At 31.7% G+C, this 13727-nt stretch overlaps 1 protein-coding gene across 1 annotated transcript in view; it reads left to right on the forward strand.

Annotated features, from left to right (window-relative positions):
- Positions 1-13727, forward strand: part of LOC139516567 (kinesin-like protein KIF16B) — a 55403-nt gene that overhangs the window by 15205 nt on the left and 26471 nt on the right. The window contains exons 13-18 of the mRNA XM_071306747.1: positions 702-799; positions 1330-1404; positions 1968-2021; positions 2546-2599; positions 3580-3699; positions 4487-4538. Of these exons, the coding sequence (XP_071162848.1) occupies positions 702-799; positions 1330-1404; positions 1968-2021; positions 2546-2599; positions 3580-3699; positions 4487-4538 (453 nt within the window). The remainder of the gene's footprint in view (positions 1-701; positions 800-1329; positions 1405-1967; positions 2022-2545; positions 2600-3579; positions 3700-4486; positions 4539-13727) is intronic.

Consider the following 13727-nt stretch of genomic DNA (forward strand, 5'->3'; position numbering starts at 1 on the left):
TGATGATCTTGAATAATAGATTCTATGGACTGGCGTGGTTTATCATCTAAATGAAGTATTATAGTGTTCTTTTATTTGTCTTTGTGTATTTTTGAACTTTACTGTTTAGTCCAATTTTGATTATTTAACATATACATTTGGTATGGCTCGATATTTGTAAATCCCGCCATTGTTATATTGTGCTTCTGGCTAATTTATTTTCTTGTCTTTCGTTTTTGCTTGTGTACTTTGTCTGTAGAGTGTCTATATGACTTTTTTTCTTTGTTGAAATAGTTTTTTTAGTAATTAAGATTAAAAACAATGTTGACTGATGTTCCCCAATTTTTGAAATATATACCTATATGTTCGGTTGTTATGCTCACACATTGTTGTCAAGATAATGGAATTCTATGCGACTGTCATACAAGTAAGATGTTAAGCTAGATATTAGGTTTTAATAACCATTTTCGTTAAAAAAAAAAATCTGTACCATTTCAGGAATATGACATTCTTTTTATGTGTTTGAGTTTTTTATTTTGTCAGTTGCTAAGGACTTTCCGTTTTGACTCATCCATGAAGTTTGGTATTTTGTTATATTTTTTTTTGTAAAGGGGTAGAAGACTTTTATATCTTTTGTTCTGAAATTTGTATTTTATGAAGCGATATCCCTATAGGACCTGCTTGTCTTGAAACTGAACATTTTAAAATTATTATTATTGCAGCAATATCACCAGCTGATATCAATTATAATGAAACACTAAGGACTTTGAGATATGCAGTAGGAGCGAAGAACATCGTAAACAAACCAACTAAAAATGAGGTTTATTTAAATATGAAGCATTTGCATATCTTTTATTTCGTCATATCTGATATGAAAAAGAGGTGCAATATAACAAGGGGTTTAAAAGCTTATATGTAGAAGAGCAACTTTCAATGCCATGGCAAAACGAAGAAATAAACAAACAATTCTACCAAACACTAAATAAAAATCTAATGACTGATTCCTTTATTTAGTAATCACTATTGTATTTGCTTGTCATAACGTAATATAAAAATAATTTAAGGAGAGAAACAACAATACACTTAGCTGATAAGGTCTTAGAGTAGATGGTTACCCCCGAAAAAACGTTGTCAACCGATGCAAAACATAGGTTGGAGGAAGAATCAGCTCTATCACTTTAAAACTTTAAAGACAGTAATAACAGAACATTCAGAATAATACCTTAAATAACACTTATCTAAGAGGGCAGATTCCTCGAAAAGACATTGCCAGTTTGTAATAGATTTGTTAAAGCAGATTCCTCGAAAAGACATTGTCAATTTTTAATAGATTTGTTCTCAATTCTTCAGGATGCTAGTGTTCGATTGATCAGAGAGATGAAAGAGGAAATATTACGTCTGAAAGCAATGCTTATTGGAGAACTTGTATGTTATAATGCTAAATATTCCAATAATTAAAAAATAATTATGAGAAATGCTTTTAAATATTACGTCGCTGATGCATAAATTATCAGAACAAAACGTTTTTTTTTAATATCTTTCACTGTTTTGTAATCTCTGAAGTTTCATACAAGTAAATAGTTATAAAAGGTACCAGGATTATAAGTGAATACGCCAGACGCGCGTTTCGTCTATGTAATACTCAGCAGTGACGCTCAGATCAAAATACTAGTAGTTATAAAGACAAACAAGTACAAAGTTGAAGAGCATTGAAGACCCAAAATTCTTAAAATTTGTGCTAAATACGACTAAGGTGGTCTCTTCCTGGGATGAGAAAATCCTTAGTTTTTCGAAAACTTCTCAAAGCTTTGTAACAGGAAATTTATAAAAATGACCATATATAATTAATATTCATGTCAACACCGAAGTGCTCACTACTGGGCTGGTGATACACTCGCGGACGAAATGTTCACAAACAGCGTTCTGCATTTTGCACCACCAATTTTAATCCTTTTTTGCATATTGTCACTGTTTAAAATTCTTTCAAGGACAAGTCTGCTGAACCAAGAGTGAAGGAAATGTTACAAGAAAGTGAAGTCAGGGTAAGTATTATATTAGGAAACCCAAAATCAAATGTGATTTTCTGACACAATATAATATAAATAAAAATAGTTACCAGGATAGAAATTTTTTATTTGCGCCATACGCGCGTTTCGTCTACAAAATACTCGTCAGTGACGCTCGAATAAAAAAAACCTTTAAAAGACCATTGAGGACCAAAATAGTTAAAGCTTTGCCAAAGACATATAAGGTAATCTATAAAGACATCAAAAAATTTGAAACGATATGAGTAAAACATATTTATATTTCATAATTTACCACCAGTAAATCTGGAGATCCAAATAAGGTATTCATATGAGTGTTTCAATATATGAATAAATTTAAGCAAAGCTTACTTTTCTATCTTCATAATACTTATATAATCTGTAATACAAAAGTATTACATACGTGACAAATCATATATGTAATGCAAGTTAGACGTATTTCTCTTTGACTACAAGTATCAAAAGTGTTAAAAAATATCGAGAGAATGTGAAATAAAACCTATTTTTCTTGAAATATTTAGGTTAAGGTGTTGACCGAAGAATGGACAGAAAAATGGCATGAAACAGATATTGCTGTATGTATAAAAACAAAATTGAACACCGACATAATGCAATAATGCTTGATCAAAGTCATTCGTTTGTTGTGTGTTAATTTGTGTTACTACATTTTTAGATTGAGTTAAGCCATTCCGATTGATATTTTATAGTGTATCTTTCTATGTTGTGATATTACACAATTGTTTTATATAAGGGAGCAGGTTTGATACACTTAAAAAGTTTAATCCCGCTGCAATTGTTTGTACCTGTCCTAAGACAGGAATGAATCTGATGTTCAGAAGCTTTCTTTTGATTGTGTGGTTCATAGGTGTTTCTCGTTTTTTATATAGATTAGACTATTGGTTTTCCCGTTTGAATGGTTAAACACTAGTAATTGTTTGGGACTCTTTACAGCTTGCTGTTTGGTATGAGCATTGAAGACCGTACCTTGACCTATAATGGTTTACTCTTATTGATTGTGAATTGGACGAAGGTTGTCTCTTCGGCACTCATACCACATCTTCTTATATCTATTGAAACAATATAGCTCGTTTGCTTGTACTTCCGTTAAAATGTTATTACCTTAGTTTACTTTATTTTCCACGTCACGTCTCTTCTCTGTTTTGACTGTTAATTCCTCCATTAAATTCGTAAAAAATACAGTTTGTTAAGATGATTTACTACAAAATTTCCATGGTTTTCTACTATTTATTAATGTTTACTAGTATTTGAAATGCGCATTTTTATACAATTGGGTTTTTTCTAAAACATTCTCTGTGTTCCCTAAAGTTGTTTAACAGAGACAAAATCAATAAATGAATAATTACCTAGTCTGGGTTACATTTCTTATTATATTGTTTGTTACTCAATTTTTTTCAGTTTTGTTTAATAATTTGAAAATCCCATCACTACGCATATGGTATTTTATATGTCTTTTAAATAAATATATCTTCCTGCAAGATTATATTTGTGGTTTTAATCGTTATGTTTTTAATATTTTAATTATTGATTTCTACAGGACCATGCAATGGCTGTTCGCAAGGAAGGAAAGGGAATTATGTTAGATTCAGCACATCCACATCTTATTGGCATTGATGATGATATATTTAGCACAGGGATAACTATGTATAATCTTAAGGTTTGATATGGAATTTATTCGAATACTAACTGGCATATCAAAGTTACCAGGATTATAATTTAGTACCCCAGACTCGCGTTTCGTCTACGTAAGACTCATCAGTGACGCTCATATCAAAATATTTATAAAGCCAAACAATTACAAAGTTGAAGAGCATTGACGATCCAAAATTCCAAAAAGTTGTGCCAAATACGGCTAAGAAAATCTATGCCTGGAATAAGAAAATCCTTAGTTTTTCGAAAAATTTAAACTTTTGTTAACAGGAAATTTATATATAAAAAAAAAAAATGACCACATTATTGATATTCATGTCAACACCATAATGTTGACTACTGGGCTGGTGATACCCTCGGGGACGAAACGTCCACCAGCAGTGGCATCGACCCAGTGCAAAATTATATACAGATGGACAGAATTGAATCATAATCGAAAGGAGCGAAAAAAGCCTATATTCCTGAAAACTTTTAACGAAAATCTCAGATAAACAAATTAAAAAACAACCTGGATCTAATAACCTGTTCCAGACGTTACAAAGAAATCTGTACAGCATGAAAATATCATATGTTACGTTTGAAGAACGAACCTTTAAATTAATGTATAAAATGACAGCTAAAACGCGCTTTGTTGGTTCCTTTCAGTAATCAAGAGGTAAAAAAAGTCAATAAGCCAACTAGGATTTTGCCTCTAACTCCCAAAATCTAAGCCACTAATATAAGGTTTCATTTAACAGTTAATCATTTTGTCTCTTATTAGTATTTATTTTGTAATTTACTTTTATTAATTTCAGGTTGGCATAACTACAATAGGTAGAAATGACGCACAAGTAGAGCAAGATATCAGTAAGTTACTTCCCCTTCACACTTCAATGAGCCATTCTTTGTATTTAAAAGCTCATAGTTGCTTGATTAGTCAGAAAAAGATATAACCAAATGTGAAAAAATGTAAAATTCGGAACTCATTTCATGGGAGTTGTACATACAGTTTATAGCGAAGTTCACCATATTTTAAAGCGTGCAGCTCTCCAATTACCGGGGACAGTAGTGTAACAACACAAAATGAACGAACTGTAAATTGTAGTTTGAATAAGGGAGAACTCAACTGTCGACAATGGGTTAACTCAATTGAGTACGTTTGCCACAGTGTTTAGTTATAGAAGAGGGTCGAAAGATACCAGAGGAACAGTCAAACTCATAAATCGAAAATAAACTGACAACGCCATGGATAAAAATGAAAAGACAAACAGACAAATAATAGTACAAAAGAAACAACATAGATAACTAAAACCATTTGTAGTTGTCAATTGGTGTGAATGTCAAGATCTGAAGCAGACAATCTAGTTTTGATAGTATGCACTGTGATACTTGTTGCAGAACATCATAAGTATATCTGAAAGTCAAATTTTCGATTTTGGCAGGATTTTACTACTTTAAGAAAGTTGACTATGAATTCTGCTTCATATGAGTACAACAAAACCTAAAATATTGTATTATGATATACAGTGTCTTGTAAGTTGATTGCCTTTTTTTTTTTTGCTTTGTGCTCTGTCTATATGCCTTTTTTTGTTTCTTAGTTTCATATATGACCTGTCTCTGTACTTTTACAGCCCGTTATTGTGTTATTGTACTATGGCAACTTTGTGTATTCTTGTCTTTAATTTTTGCTAATATGTTTTGGTCTATATGCCATTTTGTGCTTCTTTGTTACATATTTGTTTTTTTTTTTTTAGTAATTAAGATTATAACTTAATGTTAACTGCTGTATTTGACATTTTTACCTATTGTGTCATTTTTGGTAAACGTGCATGCCTCGTGGTTTTCGGACTTGTATTGACTTATTTGTACTCGAACATTAATAAAAACCAAATTGTTCAATTCTAGATTGAATTAGCTTCCTTATTTTATATAATTATTATTAAAAGAGGGACGAAATATACCAAAGGGACAGTCAAACTCATAAATCTAAAACAAACTGACAACGCCATGGCTTAAAATGAAAAAGACAAACAGAAAAACAATAGTACACATGACACAACATAGAAAACTAAAGAATAAACAACACGAACCCCACCAAAAACTAGGGGTGATCTCAGGTGCTCCGGAAAAGTGTTGTTAAAATATTATAAAATTTGCGTAGGTCCACGGAAAATCCTTAATAATTCCTTAAATAGGTTTGGTAACGTTTTGAGGGGTATAAAATATGAAGTAAAACCATTTTTTGGTTCTTATTATACTCTATCAGATCACAAAAACCCCGGATACGCAATTGTGTCAGCTTATTCTTGGCGAAGCGGAGATCAAAGGGAGATAACTCGGTATGCGCATCGTTGGATATTGCAAGTTCACAACAGTAAATTCGAGTAAAATTAATGATTGCAGATATATTTCGACGATTTCTTGAATAACTTTTCAATAGTCCATGTTCCGCTACTGTTGTAACATTAAAATTAAATAGTCATGGACGGTTGAATATGACATTTTGTTCAAGTACTTACAGGTTATTGAACACTTCCAAAGAAGAAAATTATACATTTAACTGAATTTTCTCTGAAACTTGAACTTATTGTATATTCTCAAACACCTTTTGGTAGATAGAAGGATACAAGAAGGGTTTATCAGTCATTTGTCAGCAGAACCTGTGTTACAATAGAATTGAACTTTTCATTACATTTATAAAACAAAAATATGGAAAAAAAGGAAATATAGTCTTCAAAATTGTGAACATTTACATTGATGAACATAAAATCAATTTGCAGTGGACAGAAGTACATGTACAATTTTTGTTTTATTATACCTGCTTTAAGATACAGTGGTGGATCCCAGGGGGTCTGAAGATTGGAACCTCCTCTTTTTATGGAATATTAATGCATATGAATGGGATCATATAGTTGGAACCCTCCTTTTAATCCTTGGTTGAGAAAACCACCACCCATGTTTAAAATTGTCTGCATTCACCCTGAGATAAGAAACTATATAAAATGTACAAGTTCTGTTGCTTGCCTTAATCAAGAGAAAAAAATCTGAACCAGAAAGGAATTAAAACATAATAATTAATCAACACAATGATATAAACTGAACAAAAGCTGTATTGCAATCTGATATCATGCAGATCTCATAATTCCTATTAGGCAGCAACCATTTGATTTTCTGGGGGGGGCTATGGTTTTTTTTGGAAAAAAAAGTTTGTTTCCAGTTTTTGGAGAAAAAAATAATTTGTTTTTGATTCTGAGAAAAAAAAATTGTTTGTTTCACCCTCAGCTGCCACTATATGTAATGCTAAAATTGAAAGAAAAAAAGTTGTTTTCGACTTGTCGCGAAAAAAATAGATTGTTTTTCGCCGCAGTCGAAAAAAAAAGTTTGCACAGAAAAAAAACCCATAGCCCCCCCCAGAAAATCAAATGGTTGCTGCCTTATTTGTATTATTTCAAGTTTTGCTTTATTTTTTTCCTTCTTATACTTGAATTCAAAAGTCCTGCGACCAACTGTTGAGTCCTTTCAATTAAATTATTGATTGAATAATAAGCTAAGCTGACCAGTAAATAAAGTTTGAACATGCTTTGTTGAAATAAAGTAGTGGTATTATGTCATAAAATATACTGAATCAACTTCAAATTTAATCCAAATTCATATTTACCTGCTCTAAAATGCATAGCCAATTGAACTACAAAAACAAAAACCTGAGACTACTACAATGTATAACATAGAGATTGGTCACTTCCCATGTTATAGTAGTCTCAGACAAAAATAAAACTGACTTAAATACAGTATGTTCAGATTTTTTATGAAAAAAGGACAACAATGAGATATTTATGATTCTGATATCAGAAATAATCTCATAGTATCAAATCAGAATGTCAGTTCTTTTAATTGAGATAATCAATTTAATCACATTATTTTCTTTAATAAACAAGTGTGGACACAGATGAGTGTGGATAGTATGTTTGGATGTTGGACATTGTCTTATGACAAAAGGAGTTCTATGTTTTTCCTTTATGGTGTTATTTTTTTGTCTATCTGATGAGTTGAGCCTTTTTTAACTGATTTTTATAGTTCGTTCTTATGTTGTACTGTTATACCACTGTCCCAGGTTAGGGGAGGCTTGGGATCCCACTAACATGTTTAACCCCGCCACATTATTTTTGTATGTGCCTGTCCCAAGTCAGGAGCCTGTAATTCAGTGGTTGTCGTTTGTTTATGTGTTACATATTTGTTTTTTCGTTCATTTTTTTAAATAAATGAGGCCATTAGTTTTCTCGCTTGAATTGTTTTACATTGTCTTATCAGGGCCTTTTATAGCTGACTATATATGCGGTAAGGGCTTTGCTCATTGTTGAAGGCCGTACAGTGACCTATAATTGTTAATGTTTGTGTCATTTTGGTCTTTTGTGGATAGTTGTCTCATTGGCAATCATACCACATCTTCTTTTTTATATTATTAACTGTGTTGCACGGTGACAACCAACCTGAGCATTAGAACTGTTATTTATTTAATTTTTTTTTTATGTTCAAGACAGGCATGGAGGAGACAGTAATAACACTAGTTACCGAATGATTATGATAGAATATGTTCTACATCTTTGATTTTGGATACATTTTGTATCTAGGAGAGCAACACATAATAGATTCATTTTTTCACGCGTTTTTTTCTATATGGGAGATGATATCTAGATTTGAGAACATGATATAAGGAGCCTGTAACTCGGTGATTGTCGTTTATTTATGTGTTACATATAAGTTTTTTGTTTATTTTTTTTTTAACATAAATAAGGCCATTAGTTTTCTCGTTTGAATTGTTTTGTATTGTCATTTCGGTGCCTTTTATAGCTGATTATGCGGTATTGGCTTTGCTTATTGTTTATGTCCGTACAGTGACCTATAGTTGTTAACTTCTGTGTCATTTGGTCTCTTGTGGAGAACTGTCTCATTGGAAAGCATACCACATCTTTTTCATATGTATTTGCTTACTATTGGTATGGTTCACTAGATTTAGTTAAAAAAACTTAAGTTAAGACTAAATAATTCTTCAATGTTTCCATTTGTAAAAGGGCATAACCCTAGAATGATAATCAAAATGCTTGTAATCACTGAATGGTTATTAAAGACTGCTTTAATTTATCAGTTGGTAGTGAATTTTGCATTGTATATTGTATAAAGCATTAATTTAAGTTGATTAAACTACTATTCTGGACAGAGAAAGACAACTCTAATTTTCAAAGAAGATTTCATAAAGCATTGGTTTTAGGTAATTCAACAACCATTCTGGACAATTTATGGTCTCGACTCTACAAACATGCTTGTTTTTGGCCCTCAATTCCTCGACTGTTTGCCCCAATAACCCTTAAAATATACCCCAACCTTCTACTTATGGTATTAAACATTATGGTACAATTTCAGAGCACTTGAAATACTTATACACAACTTTTTGTACTGACACTAAATTAATGCTTGTTTTGGGCACCTTTGGAACATAAACCTTATGGACTATAACCCCCAAAATTAATCCCAAGCTTCCTTTTGTGGTTATAAACATTGTGTTATAATTTTATTTATTTCTTTTTGCTTATAGTTAAGTTATTATATGGAAACCATCTGTCTTCGGACGACGACGACAGGATACCTATTTAGGACCGTAAAAATTTCTGTGGTTGTATAAAGATTTCAAGCATGAACAATGAAATATAGTTTAAGAAATCGATAAGCCTAGATAGAACTTATCGTTTTTTTAACATAATTGAACAAACAAATTATGTTTGGTTCAAATTAAAATAGAATGCTTTTATCTCCCTAATACTTACATTGTACATAAGAGGTGATACTACTTTGACAAATCCTTGTACATGAGAGTTGTCTGTCAAATCTTTATTTTACAAAGAAAGAATTGCATAACAATGAACTGAGCTCAAAGCAAAGTAATTTAATAATACACTTAGACAAAGAGCTAAATCCAGTGATATACTTTGTACTACAGGTCCTTCGTGAACATCCATCGACCAAAACCATATCTCAAGAACATTCCATACTACATGGTTGGATTCAGAAGTCCTGAAAAAGACATGATTTTTTTATCGTATTTTAAGTATATATATGCACAGGTTAAAACTTTCTTGTGGTATAATCATTCAGTATCTAGCAACTATCAATTTGCTTCATGCACATATTGATATAGGTTTAGTGTCCTTCTGTTGGAAATAAGAACACACACGCCTCCATCTAGTTTTAGTCAACTGACAAAATATTCATAACTATAAAATGTTATCTAAGACCATAGGTGGATCCAGGGGGGCCCCCCAACCCCCTTTTTATGGGAAAAATTTGGTTGATTATATAAAGAATCACTCACTGAAGCATGACTGCCCCCCCCTCCCCCCTGAAAAGTTCTGGTTCTGAAAATGAAATATCCCTCTAATAGACTAGCATTTAAATCACTGTTTTCTAAACTGGTAGCTAGGTCACCATGGATCTTAAATATTTCAAATGCATGTACATTTAATAATATAAATTCTCCAAAATTCACTGTATTTTCCCTTTTTTTTTCTTCTGTTTGATATACCATTTTTTGAGTCTATATATTGTCCTTCATATTGAGGTAATTTTTCACAAAATAAACCCACTTAATCTGAACTTTAAATGCAAAAGACCCCTAAATGGCTAACAGATATTGCTATAAAGAATTATAGTCCATGATTTATATACATGTGATTTAAGAATTCATGAAATTTACACTGATGCACAATACTATTTTATGAGACCTGTTTTAACTTAAGGACGACACCAAAAGTTCAATGAAGGATTAAAAACTTAATTCACATAGCTTTTTCACTGACCCCCCTACCCCCTTCTTAACTTAATTTGGGAAAAACTGATTGACCCATATGGATATATGTAAAAATCAATGTCAGATAACCAAATTTTGCAGCAGTTCAACCCCCAAACTATTTGAATTAAGTTTTTTATCTTACATTGATCTTTTGATGTCGCCCTTTATCTTTAGATGTCGTCCCTTACCGTAAAAACTTTAAACAAAATAATTTTTTACTTCAATTTTAATTTGGAAAAAAGTGGATCATACTATATTAAGGAGCCTCGAGGGTATAAAATTTTCAGAAAAAAAATAAACATTTGTTTTTCATTACAAATTTTATTTGTTACCTTTTGTAGTTGTTACTTTATCATATGGTACAAATATCATTCAAAACAATAAATTTGTGTTGGCCCCAGATGACTTTTACAGGGACTAAACTTGGGAATTTCAAGCTAGGAGCCCAGACCAGATATTTCATAATTAGTTTGTATATGTTCAACTGAAATTTAACTGAAAGTTCAGGGGCCCAGCTCAAAATCTAGGAGCCATGGGCGACTGGGCCCCTTTAAGTTTTGTCCCTGTTTTGGAATGTATTCATCATTGAAAAAGTTCCAAATTATCTCCCTTTGGTGGGTAAATGCCATTTTTTTGCTTTACAATTGAAATATCTTTTTCAACTCATCTGTGACCTATATTTTTTAATATCATTTCCATATGTAAGCTGTACTTAAACTAAATTATTGTAAAATTTGAGCGATTTCTGTAATAAATTTCTTTTTTTATTTCGATATTAACTTTATTTCTCCTATTACTTCAACAGAAAAAAAACACTTTTACATAAATATATGCTTCTTTGGAAGACTGATTATAAGCGCAAATGAAAGGTAACCCCACTTTTTTTATTTTATTTTTCTATTAACTATAATATAAAGTTCATTTATAGAAAAATATAGAGAAATCCTATATAAATGATTTAGACCTGCCACCCCCTTAAAGTTTCTTGATGATCGCTTTCTAAAGTTTTTACTCCCTCAGCTCTCTACTAAAAAACTCTATTTTCAGCCACATGACCCAAACAGGGAGTTGTACATTTGACTGTCTTTCCGAGATTGGATGAAATAGCGATAAGGTGTATTTTTCGTATTTTCCGGGATCGTTGAAAACTTGCATATTCATCACTATCTGATTTTGTGGTTTTAACAATCCAGACAGACAAATGGTTCGAGACCACAATTGTCGTCCCTTGATTTTCGTTGTTCACGAATAAAGTCCCTAGTGTTAATAGTGGGTTACTTGCCATTAATTTACATACCCCTTCCAAATTAATTTATCCATGTTTAATGCCTCAAATTGTAAGTCGGGAATTACACTGTAAAAAAATTTGGGTCCCGAATTTTAAAGGAAAGAAGTGATTTGGTCCAGGTGAAAAAGGTTGAAATATAGGTATTTCGGAAGCTGTCAAAAGATTTCAAGACGCCCTAAAGATAAAATTGTACATATTTTGAGTTAGAGACGATGAAGTTTTCTACAATTTTGATATAATTTGTCCAAAAAGTAGTACAACACACTGTAAAAGTTTCATTGAGAAAGCGCAGGTGGGATTTTTTTTATTTTCATTTATGTTCTAAAAGAAATGCACTACGAATTAATTGTGTTCTCGGACCTAAGAGGTGAAGTCTGTCAATATAGAATCTGTACTTGGGCAACTTCCTTAAATGATTTGGTGGTGTCAATTTGTCAAATAGCATGAAACTAAAGGATTCAAACTTTTATTCTATAGAATTTCTACAAAAATTACCAATTTTGGCATTTTATGGTCAAAATAGGCATTTTATGGCTTTTTCAATATTAAAGCATACATTTGTACATGGCATCCTGACTTTCTATCTGACAGGTTTTCATGTGTCAATACTTGTGTTTCTATGCCTTTATCTAGTTCCTTTACTTGTTTATGAACTCAGGATCTACAGAAAAGAAGATTATCTCAGACAATATGTGCAAAATGTTTGTATAAATGACCCTTGTCTAACGCCCTGTTTGGATGAAGTCAAAAGTGGGGTTCTTGGTACATAAAATTTGAAGTCCACAATAAAGACCTCACTAAATTTGAACCAAAAGCACATTACAATGTCTATTGTACCTGTTCCATTTCACATATCTTTCTTTTCTTCTGTAGGATAGCAAGTGGTTTAAATATAAGCCTGTTGACACTAAAATTGCATTCAAGTTTTTCACTAAAAAGCCAAAAATCTTTGTATCAGACCATACTCTCTGCAAGAAAAGCTAATTGCAAGAGCCTTTTTGTGCTCAGATTTGTTGTATCATGTCACATGAATATAGAAATGATAAAAAAAGACACATTTTTTTATTTCTTATAGCCTCAATATGCATTTTTTAATGGAAATATGTGGCACGGCCTAAATTGACCCTTATTTTTTTCCAGTCTTACTTGGCTTAAGACCCTTTTAAACTAATATGATATGATATTTGTAACGTTTCTTTCCATTTCAAGTACATGCAATACATATGTAAGGATTATTTATAAGCAAAGAGCTTCACAAATTTAAAATTGCTGGAAAATATTACATCTTCATGAAAGGTCCCCTTTCATTGAAAAACCTCAATTTTTAGGCCCAGGCTGATATAAATTTGACTTTTGAATAATTATGCTAAGTCTGATAAATCAAATGAGTACTCTTTTGCTTTATGTACATAATAAATGATATATTAAGGCATTTAAATGGAATTTTTCTGCAATATTTTAATTTTTAAAGCCCAACATGTTGATAGTTGAAATTTTCCAATTTTAAAGTCAAAATTTAACACGCAAAGATCAGTATAGAATTTAACATATTGTCTATAATGTATATCCTATTGTTGTGAAACTTTGCAAGCAGTGTTATAATTTATAAGGCTTTGGTCATACCAAGTTTTTTTAAGATTTGTCAACTCTTTCTATCCTATTAGGTCCGAGACCACAATTGTCGTCCCATGATTTTCATTGTTCACGAATATAGTCTCAAGTGTTAATAGTGGGTTACTTGCCATTAATTTTAATACCCCTTCCATATTAATTTCTCCATGTTTAATGCCTCAAATTGGAAGTAGGGGGGTGAAATTACACTGTAAAAAAATATGGGTCCTGATTTTAAAGGAAAGTAGTGATTTGGTCCAGGTGAAAAAGGTTGAAATATAGAACTTCGGAAGCTGTCAAGATTTCAAGACGCCCT

The sequence above is a fragment of the Mytilus edulis genome, chromosome 3, assembly GCF_963676685.1.
Source record: "Mytilus edulis chromosome 3, xbMytEdul2.2, whole genome shotgun sequence".
Taxonomy (NCBI): domain Eukaryota; kingdom Metazoa; phylum Mollusca; class Bivalvia; order Mytilida; family Mytilidae; genus Mytilus; species Mytilus edulis.